Here is a 24983-nt window from a genome sequence, read left to right as displayed (position 1 = left end):
TGGGGGTCAAGGAAATTTACGATGACAAAAAATGGTGCCATTTTTGGTCAAATCAGATGACTCTTTAACCCTGGGTAAAATACCACATTAAAATATTCATGAATAAAAAAGTTTTTTGTAAAAATTTAAATTTTCAAAATTTGGCGCCTAATATCTCCGACGATTCGTGGAAAATCAAAAATCTAAAGAACCATGGCTATGTGCCTTGTCTCTGGCTATGTCAAAATGTATCCAATGTTAAAATCCGACGATTATTGTTAATATTACGGCAATATTTCAAAAATCGACGATTTCGGACATTTCGCATTGTAGCAGAACGTTCGAAATAGCTTTAATCTCTAAGTCACACCCACTTTTCCAGTAAAACCGAAGACATCGAATCAATCCGACAAGTAGTTTCTAAGATACAATCAAATTGGAAAAAAAAAATAATAATAATAATAAGAATAATAATAAGAATAATTTTAACAAAAACAATAGTGTTTCACACAAGCTACGCAGGTGAAAGCCTAATAAGAAGAATAATTTTAGTAATAACAATAGTCTTGAGCCTAACTAGACCTGCAAGCAGCACTGAACCGGCTTTCAGGATTCAGACAGGCAGTGTGTCATACAATAGCCCATTTATCGATCTACCAAACGATACCTTAGATGTTTTGATCCGGTCACACCCGACGGTGAAATCTCAATTGTTGCAAGAGCACCGATTTTTTTACTGTCTTTTTTTTAAAATATCGAATATATTTTTTTACTACTTCCTGTTTACGGATCATTATCAGGACAGATTTAACAAGTGGTACATGTATGGGAATTTAACTTCCTGTGCCAGAAGTTTCAGAAAGATCCATTGGACAGTTTTACCTCCCTTATACCATTAGAAGCAGATTTACAGATATAACGATTTTTCGACTTTTTTCAAAGATTGTGGCCCTTTTGGACCATTTATACTATATTGAGGATTTTAAATTTGGGTTCACACCATAGACCACTGTTAGGAGTCTTAAGTAACAGAAGTTTTAGAAAGGAAATAAGAGAAGTTTTCGAAATAAAAGCGTCTGAATAGGCTCCAAAAAGGAAAATAATAGATTTTGAGTGTTCCATTATAAATTGCCTAACCTGCGAATTTTTACCATTTAGATGTCACAAGATCGTCCATTGCTCGAACTTTCCAATGACACTTTAGTTGATTTGATTCGATGAAATCTTACGTAGTAATCACTTTTTTCGCAAGATCCCCATTTTTTTACTTTTTATGATTTTTTTTCTCAAAATATCGGATATTTTTTTGACTACTTCCGGTTTTTGAATCATTGTCGGGATAGTTTTAACAAGTTGTTTGGTTACCTAACCTTATGTACAAGAAGTTTCAGAAAAATCCATTCAGCTGTTTTCCAAACAAAAAAAAATAGAAGAGCATTTTCAGTAATTTAAGGATTTTTTAAGGATTTTTCAACTTTTTTTCCAAGATTGAGGCTCTTTTTCGACCACTTATATTATTTCAATGCTTTTATTTTTGGACTCACGCTATAGTCCACCAATAGGACTCGGGGTAAAAAATTGTAGCTTTAGTTTTCGAGGTAATGGCGTCTCAAAATGCTCCAAAACGGAAAATACTAGATTTTCGGCGTACCATAATTTATTTTCTAGCCATCTAAATCGTATCATTCAGATGTCATATGATAGTCCATTTATGGGGCTATCCAACGATACTTTAGTTCTTTTGGTCCGCTAACATCTGATGGAGAAATCAAATAGGCACAGGGCTATGTAATGAAATATTACATTGTCTCTGATCAGATAAAATGCCCCTGGGAAATCCTATGTTCAAAAGTGTCAAAAATATCAAAATGTCAAAAATATCGAAAATTAAGTTTCAATAACTCAATACATATTATACATGGTTAGAATCGAAATTAGGACAGCTATCTGAATGTATAACTTTTTTTTGAAAATCTGTTAAAATAAAGAAATAATAGAGCATTTTCTAAAATTTGACAATTTTAAACTTTTTTCGATTTTCAGTCTGTTACTTTACATATTGCAGACACTTCAAAGTCTTATTGGATGGATTAATGCACACGACTACCGGGGGGACTCTCGATAGGGAAAGTTTAAGAAAAATCCTTGGAACAGTTTTCTAGATATAGGCATCCAAAATCGCTCCAAATCAGAAAATACTTGATTTTCAGCATGTCATATTTTGCTGCTCTCTCATAGGATTCGTGTGAAATTGATATCATATGATAGTCAAATCCCCGGGCTACCCACCGATACCTTAATTTCTTTAATCCGTTGTAAGAGAGAGAGAGAGAAATGGAGTTTAACGTCCACTCGACACAAACTAGGTCATTTCGGGACTAACATATGGTTTAAATTTATTTTAATAATTCGCTTGCGCGTAGGGGTCTTTAGCAGTGGGAGGAAACCGGAGGACCCGGAGAAAAACCCACGAGGTTGGACAGGCGACCCTACTCCTTGCCACGTACAACCGGGGATTCGAAACCACGCCAGTCGACTCAATGACAGACTTTATGATACAGCGCGCGCACGCTAACCATTCAGCCATCCAACCCCCCTTTAATCCGTTGATATCGGGTGGAGAAATCATGTTTTTCCCAAAAGCACCCATTTTTTTGCGTTTTCTTCAAAATATCGGACAATTTTTCGACCACTTTCGCTTTAAGGATCCTTGTCGAAATAGCTTTATCAGTTGGATTTGGACTATAACTTCCTGTTACAGAAGTTTCAGAAAATTCGAAAAAAATCGAAAAATAAAGGGTGTTAACTCTGAATGAAAGTTATATTACTGGAATCAGATTGCCTTCAAGTACCCAAAAATGTAGGTCAAATTTGAAAATTTTGAAAAATTACAAAAATTATCTCTTAAACAACGTTTTTTCAAATTTCGAACAACAAATGCCATAGATGAATGTTCGAAATTGAAAAATGTGAGATAGCCATTGTCTTGGAAAAGATTCAGGGTTTCCAAAAATGTGAATTGTTTTAAAATAGGTAAAGAATTGGCGAAACCACAGCCGATTTTTGATTTATTGCTACCGTTCAAAATTCGGTTACTTCCGGTCTGCACAGAAGTTTCAAAAATACTTTATCAAGTAGCCACCACATGGTTTCCCGATAGAAAAATGAACCCCAGATCGATATCTGTTTTCGATCATGGAGAAATAGGCTCCCGCGGTAAATAATAATAATAATAATTTTAGTAATCCCAATAGGCTTTCAGACAAAAGTCTGAAAGCCTAATAACTAGAACTGCGATGCAGTAATGACGGGTTTCACCGGTGCCATGTTACCCTAAACATGTCACTTCCGGTACCAATGAAACCATTAAACAGGTTTCCACATAAGCATTGCACACATCAAATAAAATGGACGCCGAATCCAGCAATATCAATTCATTTTATACATGTTACATGTAAGTGTACAGTACTTCCAGTGATAATGAATGTGTTCAATTAGTTTTATGAAATCAGAAATGGCATAAGGCATCACATGATGAAAATTTTATGTAAATCGAATAATAATTGCCACTTTTATAGACCAAAAACCTTGAAAAGTGACTTGTAGAAAATCGTCTATTTCTCTGCAACCGTACAAGTTAGAAACCATTTTCTGGTATCTGTATGATCGTATGGGTTCAATCTATTTGTTGATTGGAATCAAATATCATAATTTTAAAAACATTACAAATCAGACTCATTTGAATAAAATATCTATTTTGAAGGCTTAAAATACAGTTTTTGCCAAAATGTCGTTACTTTCGGTGATAATGAAAATCTTAAATTACTTGTATGAAATCGTAAATGCATTAGGTATCACACAGTGAAAATTTCATGAAAATCGAATAATAATTGACACTTTTATGGACCAATAACCTTGAAAAGTGACCTGTTGAAAATTGCCTATTTCTCCGCAACTGAACAAGTTAGAAACCATTTTATAATATCTATATGATCCCATGGGTTCATTCTATTAGTTGATTGGAATCAAATATCCAAATTTTAAACAAATAACAAATACGGCTCATCTGAATAAATTATTTGTTTCGAAAGCTATAAATATAGTTTTTGCCCAAATTACGTCATTTCCGATGATATTGAAAATGTTAAATTGGTTTGACCTAGTCACAATTGACATTAAGCATCAAATGGTATCACTTTTATGATAATCCAATAATAATTGACTCTTACAGGCAAAATAGCGTAAAAAGTGACACTTACAAAATTGACCATTTCTCGGCAACTGCTCATATTACAAACTACTTTTGAGAAGATAGATTCTCTTCTTATGAATTAATGCTACAAGTTTATGAAAGTCACAAAGAAATATTTTAAAATATGAAACGCCTGAATGGGTTGTAAATAGCTCAATTTTACACCGTTTTTCACCTTTAAATCGAAATGGCGCAAAAATGAAATCGAAAATTAAAAAAACTGCTTCTGACTTTTTTTGCGCCTTGTGCAACTTCTTACTTTTTACTTATTTTAAAAAAATAATATTTGCTTTCGAAAAGACGTTCCTAACCGCCAAAATTGTAGTTTTTGTCAAAATTACGTCATTTTCGCTGCTGACAGAAAGCTTTATCGGTAATAAAAAAGTTGAGACTTTGCACCATTGAGCATATGAACTTTGTTTTATACAAATCGAGCAATAAATAATTAACCTAGAACCCATAAACTGAATTAGCCAATAGCGGCCAAGGTGAATTATCGATACAAATTTTTTCATATTTTTGCTCAAATCACATGACCCTTTAATTATAGGTAAATCGCCATAAAAAAATATTCATAAATAAAAAAAAAAATTCTCAAATTTGGCGCCTAATATCTTCGAAGATTAATCGAAAATCAAAAATCTAAACAATCGTAGCTATTTGCCGTGTCTCAGGCTATGTCAAAATGTATCAAATGTTAAAAATCCGACAATTATTGTTAATATTACGGCTACGCAGTGTGAAACCCTAATAATAATCTTAACAAAAACAATAGTGTTTCACACAAGCTACGCAGTGTGAAACCCTAATAATTTTAACAAAAACAATAGTGTTTCACACAAGCTACGCAGTGTGAAACCCTAATAATAATGTGAGTTTTTATTGAGCGCTCATTCCATAACGTAAAGTAATGCTCATGGCACATATTTGGCTCTCCACTATCAAACTGAGTCTATCTTAATACTTTAATCATAGGCTGTTAGAAATAGGTGTGTCTTTAACTGTGACTTAAAACATTCTAGACTTTTTGAGTTCCTAATATTGTATGGTAACGAGTTCCACAATTGAGGCGCACAGTGAGCAAAACATCGGTGTCCAAAAGATTTAAGCCTGAAAGTTGAAACTGCAAGTTTTTGTTCATTTTGGGATCTTAAACTTAAAGCGGAAATTGCAAATTTTCTAAGAAAGTCAAAACGTAATTATTTCTATGTCTTTTGCTCAATAGGTTGTCAACTCACAATTTATACGATCATCGGTGTCATTCTCACACTTACACAGGAAATAACAACACAATTACCTCCCAATTACCTCCCTTGTTTTCTATTCGCCACCATAGAGTAGGTTTTTTCAAACGTTTGAAAATGAAGAAGAAAATGATATTTTTGCCAATTTCTCAGCTGGCAATAGTGAATTATAGGATTAATAGGATTATTCTTTAACAAGGTAGGACTGTTTATGGATACCATCTATTTTCAGGCTTTATTTTAATAAATTTAAAAAATATAACTTAACAATTTGCAATTTCCGCTTCAAAGATCTGGATGGCGCATAAGGAGAGATGTTGATGATAGGTAGATAGGCGGAGCTCCTCGTAGACATTTAAAGGTAATACACATTAACTTGAACTGTATCCTGCTCTCGACTGCTAGCCAATGCAAGTCTTTTAAGTGTGGAGTGATATGACAGTTTCTTCTGCTAAGAGACACAATTCTGGCAGCTGTATTTTGCACTAGTTGTAATTTAGAAATAAGGCTCTTATTTATTCCAAAAAGTAAGCTATTGCAATAATCTAGCCTTGAAAGTATTAAAGAGCGGACTAATGCGTGGGCAGATTCTCTCGATATCAAGTGGCGTATTTGACGTATAGATCGTAAGTGGAAATAGCAAATTCTGCATAGCTGGTTAACCTGATTTTCCATAGTGGTATTGAGATCTATGAACGAAGACAGGCTTGTCTTTGTTCTATATACAAAGAGATTTTATATAAAATGAATACAATTCATAGAAATTTGCATACAATGCCATAATTTGTGGTTGAAAGACTATTAAAGCCTAATATTGATGTCCATTTTTAGCGTGGACCACAGATGTCAACCCATGTTTATTTTACTTACACATCGACTTACACTTGAGCTTGCACTGTCTTGTATGTATTAAAGCTAAAGTAAAAGAACGAATTCGTATCTAAATAAATGACTTATTTGTCTGTTCTTTATTTGGAAAATGATTTTGTTGTCATTTACATAGTGTATAGTTTTACTGTATAGTTCCCCATTGCTTTCTATCATAAATTTAAACAACTAATTTCTTTTAAAATTCTGGTTCAGTGGTGTTTAAAGCAAGAAATTGGAACATTTAGGGCTACCTAATATAATTATACGGTCCATTCGACTATCTGCAAGCTTATATACATTTGATACATGTAAATGCTGACATTAATATTAATGTGATCTTGTTATACCACAGTAAATACATAAAAGTTATCTAAAATTAAATTTAGTTGGTGAAATGGCGTAACAAGATGGAATGGTACCATTACCGTTGCAATTTGTGAAATCTGATCTCTCCTTGTAGTCTCCCTAGATCCCCCTCACTTCTCCCTATTTTGCCTGTAGGGAGAAGTCACTTCTCCCTAAAAATTGATCCTAGTTTGAGCCCTGCTATAGATTGAATTTCAGCAATTTCTGTTTATTACTTCTAGAGTACTAGTTATGGCCCTTGAACTCCCTTGTGAATGCTCTAACGACAAAAGTTATCATCTGATCTGTAAGAAATTGATGTCAGTGTCTTGTAAAAGCTCCCATTACCTAGAAAAGAATAGATATGTGACAACCCTTGTCGACTGCTCAGACAATTTAGCTGCTGTGAGCGTATGTTTCGTTGCCAGGCAACTGTCTTTTTAGCTTTGTTGAACCCCTTGTGAGCAACAAAAGTTATGAAATTGATAACAGTATGTTCCCATTACCTACAAAAAATAAATATGCCCCAACAACCCTTGTTGACTGCTTGACAATTTAGCTGCTGTGGGCGTATGTTTCATTGCCTGGCAACCTATCTTTATAAAATAAATTACTATTACAATGTTTTAAATTTAAAAATTTTGTCATCAAATTTAAAGATATTGTAATAGTAAAATACGATGCCGAGTGATAATCAGTCCGCTGTTGGGACGTTTTCGACATATTTGGGGTCAAAGGTCAAATGAGATCATTTGCACTGAAAGTGAATGCGCAGCCATTCTTATATATCATGAAAACATGCTGGAAATGATCGAAGGTAATCATTCTTTCAATAAAAATGTAAACTTGCTCAATTCACCTTTGTACTTTGTGACCATGGGGGTCAAAAGTTCCAATTTTCCGTTTTTGCACTCGGAAGATTTAAAGCAATAAATTTCAGTGTAAAATATAAAACTAAAGCCAAATCTGTTTGAATTAATAATACACTACGCTACTGGAGTTTGGGACTAGAATCGCCAAACACGGCGGAAAAACTCCCTGTTCTGCGGCGGAATCTTGGAGAATCGCTAGCGAAACGCCAGCTAGCCAAATCACCGCGAAATAGGGCGTTTCGCGGTGTATTACAGTGTTTCGCGGTAGAACATGGTGAATCGCTTGAGTGCCAATATTATCCCGATTTAAGCATGTTGAAAAAAAAAGTAATTTATTTCAGTTGAATACAAGGTATGTTAACCATTGGTGAGGAAGCTAGGGTCGGATTCTTTTTCTAACGCACTGTATACATGCATTACGTGGGGCCAAATTGTATGCAAACTATGAACAACTTACAATTTTTTAAACGTATGATTTCATCTTTGTCTATAACTTAGATGTAATCCATCAATTATTGTCTGCTATCAAATCCAAACTTTAAATTATATACGATGATCTTTTTCACATTACTTCATTACTCGCAGCTTCAGTTAATCTAAATCAACCATCCATAAAGCACAGTGCCATAAATCACTTCGCAGTGCGCTTGACGGTAAGTCACGTGGTCAGAAATGCGCCAAAAGATTGGAACTATATTCTTACGCTGTGTTACTCGGCGAAAAGTATTTAGCAAATCTTGACTGTCACCGGTTTATGATAATAATGTATTATGACCCATTAAAACGATATGGGTCCAATTGTCATGAAATGTGCCATAGGCTAATAAAATAATAGTTAATATTAATATCCTATTCATCAGAATATATTCAAATTTCAATTGGATAGACATTCTGTTTTTATACGCCCACATTTTCATGTGGACGTATATTGTCGTTGCCCCTGTCCGTCTGTCTACAATTGTTAGTGAACAGTCTACAGGTGTCAATTTTTATCCGATTTCAATGAAACTTGAAATATAGGTTTATCACCCTAAGATCTCGGACGTAACTTCATGGATTATGGCCCCTGATTGTACGAAAAATCACGTTTTTAGCTTGTGAACACTGTAGAGGTCACAATTTTTATCTGATTTAGTTTAAACTTGAAATGAATGATTATAACCAAAAGATATTGGTTCCTTTCGATATTCGCGCATATCGGAACCTAACTTCCTGAATTATGGCCCCTGATTGTATTAAAAATCACGTTTTTATCTTGTGGACCCTCTAGAGGTCATAATTTTCATCCGATTTAAAAAAACGTATTATTATATCACCGTTTAACCCTAAGGACAGCCCAAAACTGACAGACAAAATGGCCGCCGTTCGTTCTCAAATAGTGTAAAAATATGGTATATCAAGGTTGTGGGCCCTATAGAGGTCACAATTTTTATCCGATTTTGTTGAAACTTGAAATGCAGGCCTCGCCGTTTGAAAAATGATGGAGAGCCATAAACAGTCCTCCTAAATATTCCGAGGAGAGTGATTCACTCTCCTGGAATTTAACTACTTACAATTGAATTTATTGTGAGTATATGTTACCTGTAATGGTGAAATGTATTTCATTTGTCCAAATAAAACAATCTACTTCAAATTCTATCAAGTTTCTGTTGGTTTAATTTCATTAAGATACAAGTTGTCAAGGGTATTTCCATCAAGAAGAGGATAAAATTCTCAATAAAATACTGAATATATATACTATGAACTGTTAACAAGAAATAAAAGCTTAGAGAAAAAATTGACTAGTTCAGGTTTGTTGGAGTTTTTTGTTTAAAAAGAACATGATTCAATCTCGATAATACGGTTCTGACTGATGTTCCATATAGCTAAAGTTGTCAAGGTCTGACAGAGGAGGCTCCGTCAATTCACCAGGATCTAGTTGCGACTCCATGACATCACCCGGGTCTGCCTGAGGCTCCATGACGTCATCAGGGTCTGCTTCATCCATAGAATAATCCTCAGAACTGGAGGAATCATGGTCAACGTCATCATCATAACTGTCACTGTCAGCACTTCCTCTTGGCTTGTCCTGATTGTCTAGCTTTAATTTCCTCCTCCTCTCCATGAAACGATCTAGGGAAAGCTCAATGATTTCTTCTCGCTCCTGTTCCGTCCACACCAGATCATTCACTTTGATAAGCAGCAGGTTTTCTATGGTCCTGTGGGTCATGGAAAGCCTGCTATCAGGCAGCATAGCAGTGAGGTGGTGAAACCTCCCTCTACAGAGCTGTTGCTCATACCCAGGCACAGCAAAAGTTCGACAAGAAGACACACATTGGGGTATTTGCTCCGTCTGTACTGCAGGATTTTCACCCACACTTCCTTTGCTTCAACTTTCTTGTAGAAGTTCAGAACATTGAATTTGAGATCCTTCCATTCTCGCTTCAGATCCTTATCATAAAAGGATTTGGCTTGGAGTGGGATGTGAAAGTGTGATGCAATATATTGAAGAGATTTCATTTCCTCTGTTACATCAACCAACCAGTTAGATGGATCCAGCCACAGACAGTGCTGGAACAAATCTGTTTCAAATGACTGGAACCGCTGTGTGATACAGGCAGTGATATTTGGAATCGCTTTGCTCTGGAGGTTCCTATTACTACTCACAATCCCTTCTGTATGTGTCATGCCAGAGTATGTCATCTGGATGAATTCTGTTTTCTGGCTTACGCCTCTTGTGCCCAGCTTTGTGCAGTTGACAGGTTAGCACTGATTTCCCATCCTCTTCATGTAGTACAAAGCCACAGTTTTCTTGAGCAAATGTATCTTCAACTAAAAGCTCTGTCAGTTCATTGATCGTGCGCTGAATAGCAGGCTGAATTTCAAAAACAAGGTCTCCCTGCTCGAAGTGGAGAGAAAGTAAAGCTAGTTTCTCCACTAGCTGTTTATATAGACAACACTGGGACAAAAAACTGTAGTTCTTTAATTTCCGCAGGTAGCCCAGAAGTTTGGTATCTTGCTTTTCCTGTGAGTATTCTCAATACTTTGGAGGAGAATTGGCCAGTTGTGTAATAATATTTCTACTCCTCGGCGCTGGTGATTCATAAACCGTGTCCCATGTACTTTGGGAATTTATAAGCCTGTGTGCCCAAAGCTTCTGCGGTGGCATGCATATGGGAACAAACTTGCCAGATCTCTTACAGTGATAGAAAAGTGAAACCATGAAATCTTTAACATCCACAAATGCTGAATGGGCCATCAAGGAATCCTTGATAGCAAGTTCAAGTCTGTGAGAAACACAATGTGTTGTTACAAGCCATGGTCGGTCAGCCTTCAACTGCGTTAGAACCCCACTGTATGCACCGGTGTTCACCGAAGCCCCATAAGCTGTAGCCGACACAAGAAGTTTCTGATAGTTCTCTTTAGGAATCTTGACTTTAGCTTCATTTTGAAAAACATCATCTAACGACCTCTTTATTTTGTCTGCTGTAGCATTGCCATATTCATCAATATTCTCTAAGGCAACAGAATGATAGACTGGGCGGCCATCACGTACTACAAGAACAAGCACCAGTTCCTTTTCAGTGTTGGTTTTTCTGGCCTGGGAACCATCTGACAGAATAGCAAAAAAGTTTGATGCACCTAGAATCTTCACCATCTTCTCTTTAACGGTCTTTACTATTTCTCCAACAAATTCATTTGCTCTCTTGCCACCATCAGCACCTGGAATTATATCATTTAAAAGAAATATACTATTGTATTCATTATTTTTACTACAACTATTTTTAGTAAAACTGTTCCAATCATTTTAAATGTTATCCAATCATTAAAGTGAAGAAATAAATCGAAATGAAATAGGGTTTAACTTCCTAATGAAGATGGGCATACACCATGCAGTGTGCTACGGTCTACTCTTATTTCAATTTCATGTTCCAGCTCTCAAGGGTTCTTTTATACGCACATGACTTCAGTTTATCGTTCCATCCAATAATCAGACCCTCCGTCCTGTGCCAATGCCAAGGGGAAACCATGCTAGAAAAACCTGGTTAGCGAGCCAGCGCCTTACGCACCGATCCATCATCCACAGCCTTATTCGCTGAGTTACCACGGCATGGCTGCCTTCAAGTGAAGAGATAAAGCAATTAATTACACATCACAAATCAATTGATAATACCTGAAATCAGTTTAACTCCATTAGCTTTCTGTATATCTACAATAGTCTGAAAGGAAGCCAGTGGCTGGCCCCTAGCAGCCAACATGTATGCAGTCCTTATCAGCTTCCTGGAATAAGAAAAATAAATAGGCCTTATTAAATTTATCTGATTAATGTTTATAGTCATGACAGTTGGCCTTACATCAGTTAGTAGGAAGACAATTTAATGGCCATTAAAACTGACACTATTGTTGTTGTATTATCAAATGTTGGTACTATAAATATTATAATAGTTTCAAAACCTTAGAGTCTGAGGTTTCAGATACGGTACTATTACTTTTAATCAATATTGCTTTGAATCATTCATCCTCCATATGATACAGTTTAATGTAATTATAGAGTACTGTCAGGCCTTACCTGTAAGCATCCCTGGCTGCTGTTATTATCGATGTGTTGATTTTTGGTTGATTTGTTGTTGTGTTTTGTCCTGTCACAGTCAAGTTTAGTTGTTTCTCTAACTTTTCTAACTGCAGGCCCATCATGTGTACCTTAGACTCTAAATGGCAAAGCACGGTGTGTTTGGTGACAAATGTTGTGCCGGTTACATATTTCTGTAAATCGTGCACTGCCTGGCCCCGTACAGAAGAGGAAATTTTATTGCTGTGTTTGGCACAGGTTTTGCACCATACTTCAATCACCGTTTCAGTTCCTTGGTTGTTTGACGATTTGTACCCAATAACATCGCCCGTTTTCCAGTTTAAAAACGTTTTAAGTTGGACGGATGGCATGATGATTTATGGAAACGAATTACAATAGAATAACAATTTTAAATAATTCGTCTGCTAAATGCAGCCATTTTGCTGCGACCAAAGGGACCCCTATCGGCGAGGTGAGATAAGATAACGCTAGTAATGTCATTACATGATATTGATATAAGCGGCCCAATTATGCAGTGCGAGGCTCTATATTATATGGCCACAGATCACTAATTATTTCCCCATTGACTTTAATGTTAATTCTCGTCTCTTAGACCGGCTCTAACTTTTTCCCAAATTTTCGTTGGGTAGAACACTTTCTGCCACAGATGGAGCAACATGTGGCAAACACTTGCCCAAAAGCATGTATGAGGTTCACCATCAAAAACTTGAGATACACAAGTTGGAAGTAGAGACAAGTAAACATGCAATTTCCGGCCCTACATTTCAACGTAACCAACCTCACAACTCTTGTATCCTTCCGCCTCAAAATCATAAATATATACACCAAAACCTGGCAGAAAATGTATTTTCAAACCCTTTTTTTTCGATTCTACACCAAAAAGTCAACAAAAATCGCCATGCAAAAGGGGGAAAATGGGAAAGAGAGAGAGAGACTAAAAATAACTTTGGCCCTTGTTTCGTGGGTGACGGCGTAGAAATATTTGGTGAGCTGTGTCCTATATAGGGGTGAAACTTCAGGTATCACCAAAAGGCCCTTTTTATTTGCTTCCCTTGTGTTCTGGCAACATGCTGGTGAAAGGAAATCAAAATCAAAGAATAACTGCGAAAATGATGGCCCTTTAAGTATACATGCTGCTTTATGTACAGTGGTGCATCTCCGGTCCATGGGCCTTTTGTGCTAAAATTTAAAAATCTTTCTTATAAGGGGCAGTATTTGAGTTCTGCGAAAAAATTAGACAAGTTGCAAATAAACTACATAGAAAACATTCATAATTTGGAATTTTTTTCAAAAAAATAATTTTTTACTGCCATGTCATGAAAAATGTACAAAATTTACATGTAGCATCTTTCAAAATACCAATAATTTTCCACTTTTTTAAATATCCAGACTGGCAAGAAATATATTTTTAGAATCTGTGGACAATATGCAAACAGAAAAATTGCAAATCAGTTGCATTGATTGTAATATTAGAGATTTATACTCAAACATGTATCCCTACCCCTGAACATGCCACAGATTGAATCAATCTAATCTTTGGTTGCAGAACTAACATTATCAAAGGAATCTGTCTAACAGCTATGTTTTACCATCCCTGGCTAACATATGTGCATAGAAACTAAAATAGGTGTAATAAATATGAATTATGGTTTAAAATAGGCCTTGGTGAATGAAAAAAAATGCAATATTTAGTCTATGATCACTCCTCTCTAACAAAAGGGTCACAGATTACACATTTTTCACAAATTTGGGAATATTTCAATGTTTCCAACATCTCAAACCTCAGAGGCATCATATAAATTTTTATTGCAATCCTAGTGCTGAAGCAAGATGTCTGGATCTTTACATCAATTTCCTGAAAAAATGAAGTCAAAAAAGTGGTTATGACAGAATTGACAACAAAAAGGAGGCCTGAAAAGGAGCAAAATGTACATTTTATTGTTCTATAAGCAACATAAATGCAACAAACACCACAAATCCTAGATTTTGATAAAAAAATATTGAACATTAAACTGACATTTACAGATCTACACCAGTTTTGTACCAGGGTGTTTGACTTTAAATAAAAAAGGTTAGAAATCCTTGAAATGTACAAAAGAACCATTTCTTGGTGCAAAATAACATTCCTAGTCGCAATTCAACCACAAATTCCAATTTCTATCATTTAATTGTCAACTCGGGTGCAATTAAATCTCTCAAAACACATTAATAAAAAAGGGTGGGGCATTTATAGCCTCTCTAAACAGAATGATGGACTAAAAAATGTCTAGAAAGACTGGGATATTGCTTCCTACATGAAGGAAATGCAAGAATTTAATGTTTCTGAGAAGAAAAAAATGCTTATTCTGGGTAAAATAGTGGCAAAATTGAGCCAACTCCTGTTTTGAACATTTTGTACAAACCCATCTGCTGTACATTATTAACTGAGTGTGACTAAATTTCAATTTTCTGTAGGAAAGCTGGAGCTATTTCTAAACCTGACAAACTTATAGATCCCATCTAAGTTATATTAGCAATGAAAATAAGGGCATTTTTAGACATTTTGACTCATTTGAGTAGTCATGAAAGCATTAATTTCTACCTCGAAATGGGAGAATCTGGAGATTTTCTGTGAATATTCCTGATTTTTAGACAAAATTAGGTGAAATTACAATACTGTTCACTTTGTCTGTGCTCTCTGAGGCTGAATAAGCCAAAATTGGACATTAAAATATTTTCCTTACAGTTAGAAATTAAATAAAAACTGAAAATTGAGAAATTTGCAGTAAAATCACAATTTTCCGCCAAAATCGATAATTTCTTTTAAGATTTAACTTTTTTTTTAGTTTTTCTGTACTCAAAATATTTTATACATATTTTCTGATAATTTAGTCTTCATATTTTCAAAATTAAGGCATGTCAGTCACAGCCTTGTTATACACAGACAGGCCACAGATCACTAATTATTTCCCCATTGACTTTAATGTTAATTCTCGTCTCTTAGACCGGCTCTAACTTTTTCCCAAATTTTCGTTGGGTAGAACGCTTTCTGCCACAGATGGAGCAACATGTGGCAAACTCTTGCCCAAAAGCATGTATGAGGTTCACCATGAAAAACTTGAGATACACAAGTTGGAAGTAGAGACAAGTAAACATGCAATTTCCGGCCCTAAATTTCAACGTAACCAACCTCACAACTCTTGTATCCTTCCGCCTCAAAATCATGAATATTCACCAAAACCTGGCAGAAAATGTATTTTCAAACCCTTTTTTTCGATTCTACACCAAAAAGTCAACAAAAATCGCCATGCAAAAAGGGGAAAAAGGGAAAGGGAGAGAGAGACTAAAAATAACTTTGGCCCTTGTTTCGTGGGTGACGGCGTAGAAATATTTGGTGAGCTGTGTCCTATATCAATTGGCTAACCGAAGCACTCCAAATGCATGAGCTGCTTATATCAACGTAGGGTCATAAAATGACCCATGTGATCGACCGTATTCAAACTAGTGTTTTCGTCGATAACGACTAGGAATACCATGGAGATTCAATTCAATGAGTTGGTTATTTTTGGATGGCTCTCAGGATTCGAAAGGAGCGCTTATATTATTGACGCGAAATATAGGTGCGCGATGGAGCTCGAGCGCGATCGCGCTCCTAAAAAAGCAAGGCCTGGAAATGTAAGTTTATATCCCAAAGATCTCGGTTCCTTTCGATATTCACGCATATCGGATTAATGAGGTATAATGATTAATATTTGAACAGTGATCAGGAAATTAAATACTAGTAAATTGGACACTCATTATCAAAATTAATCAGCAGCTTTAAACTGGACACATGTACAAATTAAACGATTTATGGTGATTTTAAACAGTTTTTACAAATTTTTAAACAAAGATTTGATATTAAACGAATGTGAAAGAAATTAGTGCTAGATACACAAGATTAAACGATACCTGGGTTACAGTGTTACTCGAACAGGATGTTGGTTAGGGACACCCTTACATTTTGTCCGATGGGTGTTTTTCAGGGAATCCATTATTTTTCTAGTAAGATTTATTGAAATATACCAATTTGTCATACTTTTATTGGAAATAACTACCTAATTATTATTTAGTGGTAATGTATCTTTAATGTGCATGAAATAATTTATTACAGAAAATTTTTTGTTTTATTAAAGATATGATGCAGATATAGATCGATGGAAAAATATAGCATCAATGTCAACTAAGAGAATAGGAGTGGGGTGTGCTGTAGTAAATAGACTATTGTTCGCAGTGGGAGGTTATGATGGGCAAAATAGATTGCGCAGTGTAGAACGATACAATCCAGAAAGAGATGAATGGAATTTTGTAGCACCAATGAATACAATGAGAAGTGGTGCGGGTAGGTATCATCTGCCATTCTGGGGTTTATGGACCTGTTATTATAAGTCCAACCTTCGACGATGGGTTGTATGTTCAGTGTAGTTGGGGGTGTAAGTTGTAAGACTGATCATACAATAATTGAACAACTCACTTCTTCTTGGTATAGTTCTATGTTCTTGTAACAATACTCAACAGTAATAATATATGTAGAGTCCAGGGGAAGAACGATCTAAGTCACATTTTTATACCCCCACATTTAAATGTGGTCGTATATTGTCGTCGCCCCCGTCCGTCCGGCGTCCACAATTGCCTCCAGAGGCTAAAGTTAATATCCGATTGGCTTTAAATTCATACACAGTGTTTAAGGTCATGAGACGAAAAAGCCTATTGATTTTCAGCGATTTCCGATAATTACTGCCAGAGTTATGGCCTTTGATCACTTCAAAGGTCAAAGTTAATATCCGATTGATCCTAAATTTATACACAGTGTTTAAGGTCATGAGATGAAGAAGCCTATCGATTTTCAGCGATTTCCGATAATTACTGCCAGAGTTATGGCCCTTGATCACTTTGAAAAATCTTGTGGACGCTCTAGAGGCCAAAGTTAATATCCGATTGACTTTAAATTTATAATCAGATTTTAGTGTAATACAGGGTTGTAAAAATCCACTAGCCCGACGCCCGGGGCTACCAAAAATAACTTACGTGCTAGTGATCTAATTAGCCGTACTAGTCCTGGGCTAGTGCCCTTTCACTGGTTTGTGAATTAAACTAGTGACGATATATAGATAAATAAACTGTAAAACATCCCACATTTATTTCTCAAATTCCAAGGAAAACTCAATCATAACAATAGATTTTCTGTAGTAAAACTTAGAGCCATATGGAAATTTTTTCTACCCCTTCTATTCATTCATTATTGACATTTCATTTCTCCATCTTGCACGCTTTGACAGGACACGTATAAACCAGTTGAAATCAGGTTGATTTAAAAACAAAAGACTCACTTACACTTTATATTAGATTAGTTCTGACATAAATATTTGAAAGCATACCTTTGTATATTTAAATACAAGATAATTTTGATTATTTAACATGTCCGGTATTTCCAAAGAATTTACTACACGTGTTCATTACACACACGCCATGATGAATGGTTCCAGTGACCCGTGTGTCATCAACTTTGACCCTATCGCACAGCAGCATGGCACTAGTGATAACATAAACAATTTTACTATCCTGTCTATTTTAATTTTATATCAGCACATCAAACTGATTTGTTTCATTTTGAGACTCTTTATAGAGTGACCAGGTAAATAAATACGGTAAAACAATTAACTTGTCAATCAGTCGAGGCTCTCTTGGGCTTTGCAGTAAGTGCTAATAATCACGTAACATATACATATCATAATTTACCGTGATATATTATAAATGACATGTGCTATATATGAAGTATTTATATGGTCTTTAGTGAAAGAAAACATTGTTGTGGCAACCATTCCTGGTTTTGAAGGTCAGATATGATATGAAAACGAATATCGGATTGTAGTTTTTTGAACCGTTTCACCAGTGCAACCGATCCGTGAGCGGTTAACCGAGTAGCGTATACATCCTTAATTATTAGGCAATCAAGTCTACGATCTTTATTAAAAACAATAGGTTGGCAGGCAACAAAACATATGCCAAAATATTGAAGATTAAATCTTGTACCTTGTCAAACTATGGACTAGTGGATATTAATGTCGGGCTAGTGCCTGACAGTGGACTACTAGCCCTGGGCTAGTGGATTCAAAAAATTTTTTACACCCCTGGTGTAATATAAATGTGGTCGACTACCCTCAATCTACAATTAATAATTATATATATTCAGGCTTCGAAATTAGCGGACGCAAAGATGCAAAAAGCGTGCTAAAATATGAAAATAGCGTGTTAGATTTGAACTAAAACGAAAAGTTTTGCATCTACGGTAATTAGTCTAAAAAGCAAATTTTAAAACTTGAATTTTTCTATAGCTTAATTCTGTTAAAAGGTTGAAAATGTCTACGATAAAATTGTACGTAAGACGCCATTTTGCGTATAGACTCACTTTCCTTTAACAAACTCCGAGTCTCAACGAAGAGACCAGATATAATCGGCCAGGCGTAACTTAACCAATGAAATAACAATACGTCACCTTCCTGACAAATAATATATGCAAAACTGAAACCATGTGATATTATTGACCAATCATGTTATCCCTAACTGTGTTGACCCTAAGAAGGCGAACAGGTCATTTCACATGGTTTACGCAGCCGTAACTAAAATACTACTGACGTAGTATTTGGTCTAAACTATGATTACCACATTTTGTAAACGCAAAAACCAATAAAATACACATTTGTGAATAAGTGGTGGTTAAATGGACAAAGGTCCAAACGATCAAATTCTGTTCCAATACTTCCATTTGGCACCAGGTAGAATAATGTTGTATTAATTTTAGATTTACAACTAGAATTACTGAAAGTTTTTGCTTGTTACACTTTGTTTTTGCTTCTAATTTTAAAAATAACAAGCAAAAAATTGGTTCTGGTATTGGAAATAAGATTTGAACCCTCTATATTTAAACTTATTAAAATTTGTCCTCCGCCATTCGAAGAAAGCAGGGGACTATTAAAATGGGTTCTTCTGTCTGTCCGTCACACTTTTTGGGACACAATAACTCTCTTTCTAATTGAGCTAGAATGTTCAAACTTGGTGTAGGTATTTATTAGGTCAATGCCTTGATGGAGTTCGATGATGAACATTTTCTGCTTAGGGTAAGCAGAGTGATAAGCAATTTGATTGGTCGAGACTTTGGAACATAATAACTCTCATTCTAATTGAGTTAGAATGTTCACACTTGGCGTAGGTGTCTATTAGGTCAATGCCTTGATTAGAATTTTCAGCTTTTTTTAACCAGAGATAAGCAATTTGATTGGTTGATGCTTTGGGACACGATAACTTTAGTTCTAATAAATTGAGAGTGAGGACACTTGGTGTATAGCTTTATTACATCAATATCTTGACTAAGTTCGATAATGAAAATATTCTGCTGAGGGTAAGCAGAGCGATAAGCAATTTGATTGGTCGAGACTTTGGAACACAATAACTCTCCTTCTAATTGAGGTAGAAAGTTCAAACTTGGTGTAGACGTTCATTAGGTGAATGCCTTGATGAAGTTCGATGATGAACCTTGCTTACGGTAAGCAGATATAAGCAATCTGATTGGTTGATGCTTTGGGGCATAACTTTGGTTGTAATGAAGTGAGAGTGATGAAACTCAGAATATAGATTCATAATATCATTACCTTGACTAAGTTCGATGGTGAGAATTTTCTGTTTAGGCTAAGTAGCGATAAGCAATTTGATTGTTCAAGACTTTGGAACATAACAACTCTGCTTTTAATTGAGGTAGAATGGTTAAACTTGATGTAGATGTTCATTAGGTGAATGTCTTGACTAAGTTCAATGATGATTAACATTTCGATCTGAAGCTAAGCAGAACTAATCAATTTCATAGGTCTATGGTTTGGGACAAGATAATCTTGATTCTGTCTGGTAGAGGGGGATGAAACTTAGTGTACAGTTTGATTGCTCGATACTTTTGAAAAAAAAATAAATGTGTGATTAATTAAACATGCATTATGCAAGAGCTAAATCTGCCTATTGCAGGGTTTCTTTAGGCCTGAAATGTTTTCTAAAGTATGAATTAGACATTAATTAACCGATCCAGGCCTTAATCAACTCTCGATGGCATCAGATTTCTCCGATATTAAATAGATTAGAATGGTTCAGCGATACTTTGATGTAATCAAATATGGAAGACCGAGACTTAGCTTCGATCAACCAGTATTGTGGTTGAAATTATTGCACACGTCTATCAAACCTTCAAAGGCTAATATCTTCACTTGCAATGGAGTAATTTGAATGAAATTTTCAAATTATTCATTTTACATCATCTAATTTCGAACTATTATAGCAAGAATGGCTAGTTCTTTATCTAAATCTTACATAATGTATCTTTAATATGTGTCATCTATTTATTTTGGGATGACATAGCCTCACTGTTGGCTTATTTATAGTTGTTAAGGGGTAGTATTTAAGTGACATCCATTCATTTATTTACTAACTAGGTGACTATTTGGGCCTTGATTATGTAAGTTTTATAAATGGATTATCTCATTAAGCAGTAATGACCGGTTTCACTGCTGCCATGTTACCCTTGAACTTATGTCACTTCCGGTACCAATGAAAGTGTTAACATATTTCCACACAAGCATTACACACTGTTATAAAATGGACACAGAATCAACCATATCCAGCACTATCAATTCCATTTATACATTTGTTATGATGTGTTAGATATGTCAATAAAGTAATCTGTCAAAATTTGTTACTAACTTACCGCCAAGTTAGCTAATGAGACTTTCTAATGGGAAATTAAAATGCCCAAAAAAATCGTAAAAAGTGACCCTGACAAAATTGGTTATTTCTCAGTAACGGAAGAAGTTAGAAGCAATTTTTTGATATCTATAGTATCGTATTAAATCATTCTATATATTGAATGGAGTTGAATATCATAATTTTAAAGGAATATTGAATAGCACTCATTTGAAGAAGATATTTGTTTTAAAGGCTGAAAATACAATTTTTGTCAAAATGTTGTCATTTCCAATAAAAATAATTGGCTGCTATCAAATCCAACTTTTAAATTATATACGATGAGCTTTTTCACATTACTTCATTACTCGCACTTTTAGTTAATCTAAATCAATACAGTACAGTGTCATAAATCACTCCAAGGTGCGCTTAACGGTAAGTCGCGTGGTCAGAAACGCAGGAAAAGATTGGGACTATATTCTTACGCTGCTTTATTCGGCGAAAAGTATTTAGCAAATCTTGACTGTCACTGGTATATGATAATAATGTATTATGACGCATTAAAACGGGATGGATCGGAGGGGGGTACACTGTGAAGGTCACAAAAGTGACAGCGTCATGTATTTGTTATTTTACAAATTATGTATACATATATTACCATACATTTACATGCATTCAACCAAGGTTCAATCACGAAACTTGCGTGTACACCGTCTAGTATAACTTTCGAGCTTCTAGATTTTAAACGTAAACATATATGTATAAGCTTATAGATTGGAGTTACACAGTGTACATGTATATGCAGTAGGAAATCATTCAGAAAGTGTACTCAAAATAAGTAAATTATAACGGAGTGAAGGAGAGAATTAACACACTCGTGGCCATTGTTTAAATATATGACATGTGCATGTAATGTGTGTGTGAAATGGCTATCTTCAATATCGGCTTCCACCGAAATGAATTGGGCGACATAGAGTAGATGTATATTGTCACAGCGGAGATTTTTCTACGGCTGTGCAAAACCCCGTAAGAATATTCCTTGGTTGAATGCATGTAAATGTACAGTATTATATGTATACATAATTTGTAAAAAAAAAAAAATACATGACGCTGTCACTTTTTTTATCATCACAGTGTACCCCCTCCCACCCATATCGTTTTAATACTTCATAATACATTTTTGTCCCCCGCCTTTCGAAGAAAGCAGGGGACTATTAAAATGGGTTCGTCTGTCTGTCCGTCCGTCCCACTTTTTGGGACACAAGCAGAGATAAGCAATTTGATTGGTTGATGCTTTGGGACACATTAACTTTAGTTCTTATTAAGTGAGAGTGATGAAACTTGGTGTATAGTTTCATTACATCAATACCTTGACTAAGTTCAATAATGAGCATTTTCTGCTCCGGGTAAGCAGAGCGATAAGCAATTTGATTGGCCAAGACTTTGGAACACAATAACTCACTTCTAATTGAGCTAGAATGTTCAAACTTGGTGTAGGTGTTTATTAGGTTAAAGCCTTGATGGAGTTCGAAGATGAACATTTTCTGCTTAGGGTAAGCAGAGATAAGCAATTTGATTGGTTGATGCTTTGGGACACGATAACTTAGTTCTATTTATGCACCGGTCAATAGGAATCTTGAACTACCCCCCCTCAAGCGTTCACCTCGGATTGTCATTTAGCTCAATATTTTAGGGTCAAGATTCACCCCGCAATGCACTTGAAGCCAAGACACATTCACTGAAGATTCACTTTCTAACACAGGTCCAAAATTAACATTAGTTCAATATTAGGGTAAAGATTCACCCCCAATTCCAGTACCGGATCTAGGTAGAGCAAAGTTTGACAAGTATCAGAAAAAAGCCCATATTAACCACTTTTAAGTTGCAAAGAATAAAAAAATTAAAAGATTTTCGTAGAAATATGTTTTATCTATAAAATGCCTCTGCCCGCAAAAATCGGATGCTATTTTACCTTTGAAAATTTATCGTCCTTTTTTACCAGCATTTTAAAAATATTTTTTACGAACCGATCTTTTTCGCCATTCGAGCAAAGACATTTTTTAGTTCAATTATTTATCTGTGCAAGCTCAGACCTGGACAATGGAGTCTATATCAACCTGACACATAATCAAACACATCCAGCAAATTTATGTACAAATAAAATAGCTTAGTTTGTCAATCGCTTCTTTCAATAAGCCGTAATCCGCTAATCAACTTAAGATTTCCCAAATCAAAACTTTAAGAGGTGAAATTTTACGATGTTGTCCACTGTGACGTTTACATCATTGAGTATTAATACCCATTGTAATGAAAGACCCGGGCCGTTACCAGCCTAGGCCTAATGTCACTGTCAGTAATGACCTGAAACTTCACATTTTAAAAGTTGAGCTAAAAAACATGCATGATACAAAATGATGATGCCTGGGGGGTTGCTGAGGGTGGTAAACTTTACTTCATTTTTGTAATGATCATAATTATGCGGAAAATAGACATAAATGAGTCGAGAAGAAAAAAAACTTACCGCCAATTCATACACCATTTTGTAGTTAAGATTATCCAGATTACCACGAAAACATCATAAAGACAATCGCGTCTACAATTATACAGGTGGAATTTCTTGTATGACAGCCAACGATAACAGACGGAGGTTCGTCCGTTTTCATAAAAAAAATTTTTTTTAAAAATACAATATTTACTGAAAAATGTGTTGGTTGAAGATTCAACGTCTATTTGTGTTCAGCAATATTTTATTTTGTTCAAGATTCACCTTTGGCAAATTTTTTTCTCATCAAAGATTCACAACTCTTTCACATTTAGCTGGCTATTTTGACGTCATGATTTGACGCCGACATGGCGTCGAATAGCCGTCGATGCTTGAGGGGGGGTAGTTCAAGATGCCTATTGACCGGTGCATTAAGTGAGAGTGATGAAACTTGGTGTATAGTTTTATTACATCAATACCTTGACTAAGTTCGACAATGAGCATTTTCTGCTCAGGCTAAGTTGAGCGATAAGCAATTTCATTGGCTGAGAGTTTGGAACACAATAACTCTCTTTCTAATTGAGCTAGAATGTTCAAACTTGGTATAGGTGTTTATTAGGTCATTGCCTTGATGGAGTTCGATAATGAGCATTTTCTGCTCAGGGTAAGCAGAGTGATAAGCAATTTGATTGGTTGAGACTTTGGAACACAATAACTCTCATTCTTATAGAGTTAGAATTTTTACACTTGGCGTAGGTGTCAATTAGGTGAATGCTTTGATGGAGTGTGAAGATGGGAATTTTCTGCTTAGGGTAAGCAGAGATTAGCAGTTTGATTGTTTGATGCTTTGGGACACGATAACTTTAGTTCTAATTAAGTGAAAGTGAGGACACTTCGTGTATAGCTTTATTATATCAATACCTTGACTAAGTTCATTAATGAACATTTTTTTGCTGAGGGTAAGCAGAGTGATAAGCAATTTGATTGGTCGAAACTTTGGAACACAATAACTCTCCTTCTAAATGTCTTGACTGAGTTCAATGATTAACATTTTGAGCTGAAGCAAAGCAGAGCTAATCGATTTCATTTGTCGATGGTTTGGGACAAGATAATCTTGATTCTATCTGATAGAGAGTGATGAAACTTAGTGAAAAAAATAAATGTGCGATTAATTAATATGTGTCATCTATTTATTTTGCAATTTCGGCGGGGGGCATAAGCCTCACTGTTGGCTTGTTATCATATACCAGTGACAGTCACGATTTGCTAAATACTTTTTGTCGAATAAAGCAGCATAAGCAATTGACATACGTAATACACACAAAAACATAATATGGAACACAATTACTATTTTAATGAAAGCGACGTTTTGTTGAGGGTTCTCTCAACGTTTTCAAGCAAATGATAATGAAACTAATGTACAGAAGGTTTATATACAAAAACAAGTAACAGCTAATTAATCATAATAAATATGGAAACCATTTAATATATTAAGAACGTGTTCGTGAGAAAAGCATGCAAAATGTGACAAGGCCCTAAATCATGAATCCAGACCATACCACCACTGTTGGTTCCTTAGGACCCCCAGATGCACATGCGGGCATATTGCGATCCAAATCCCACCAGTACC

General features: G+C 35.4%; 1 protein-coding gene across 1 annotated transcript in view; it reads left to right on the top strand.

Moving 5' to 3' along the window:
- The window catches only part of LOC126817147 (kelch-like ECH-associated protein 1), a 109213-nt gene that overhangs the window by 66322 nt on the left and 17908 nt on the right, over window positions 1–24983 (top strand). The window contains exon 3 of the mRNA XM_050543989.2: window positions 16287–16492. Within this exon, the coding sequence (XP_050399946.1) occupies window positions 16287–16492 (206 nt within the window). The remainder of the gene's footprint in view (window positions 1–16286; window positions 16493–24983) is intronic.

The sequence above is a fragment of the Patella vulgata genome, chromosome 4, assembly GCF_932274485.2.
Source record: "Patella vulgata chromosome 4, xgPatVulg1.2, whole genome shotgun sequence".
Taxonomy (NCBI): domain Eukaryota; kingdom Metazoa; phylum Mollusca; class Gastropoda; family Patellidae; genus Patella; species Patella vulgata.
Note: the sequence above shows the minus strand (reverse complement) of the source record. Positions and strands in the feature narration are given on the sequence as shown.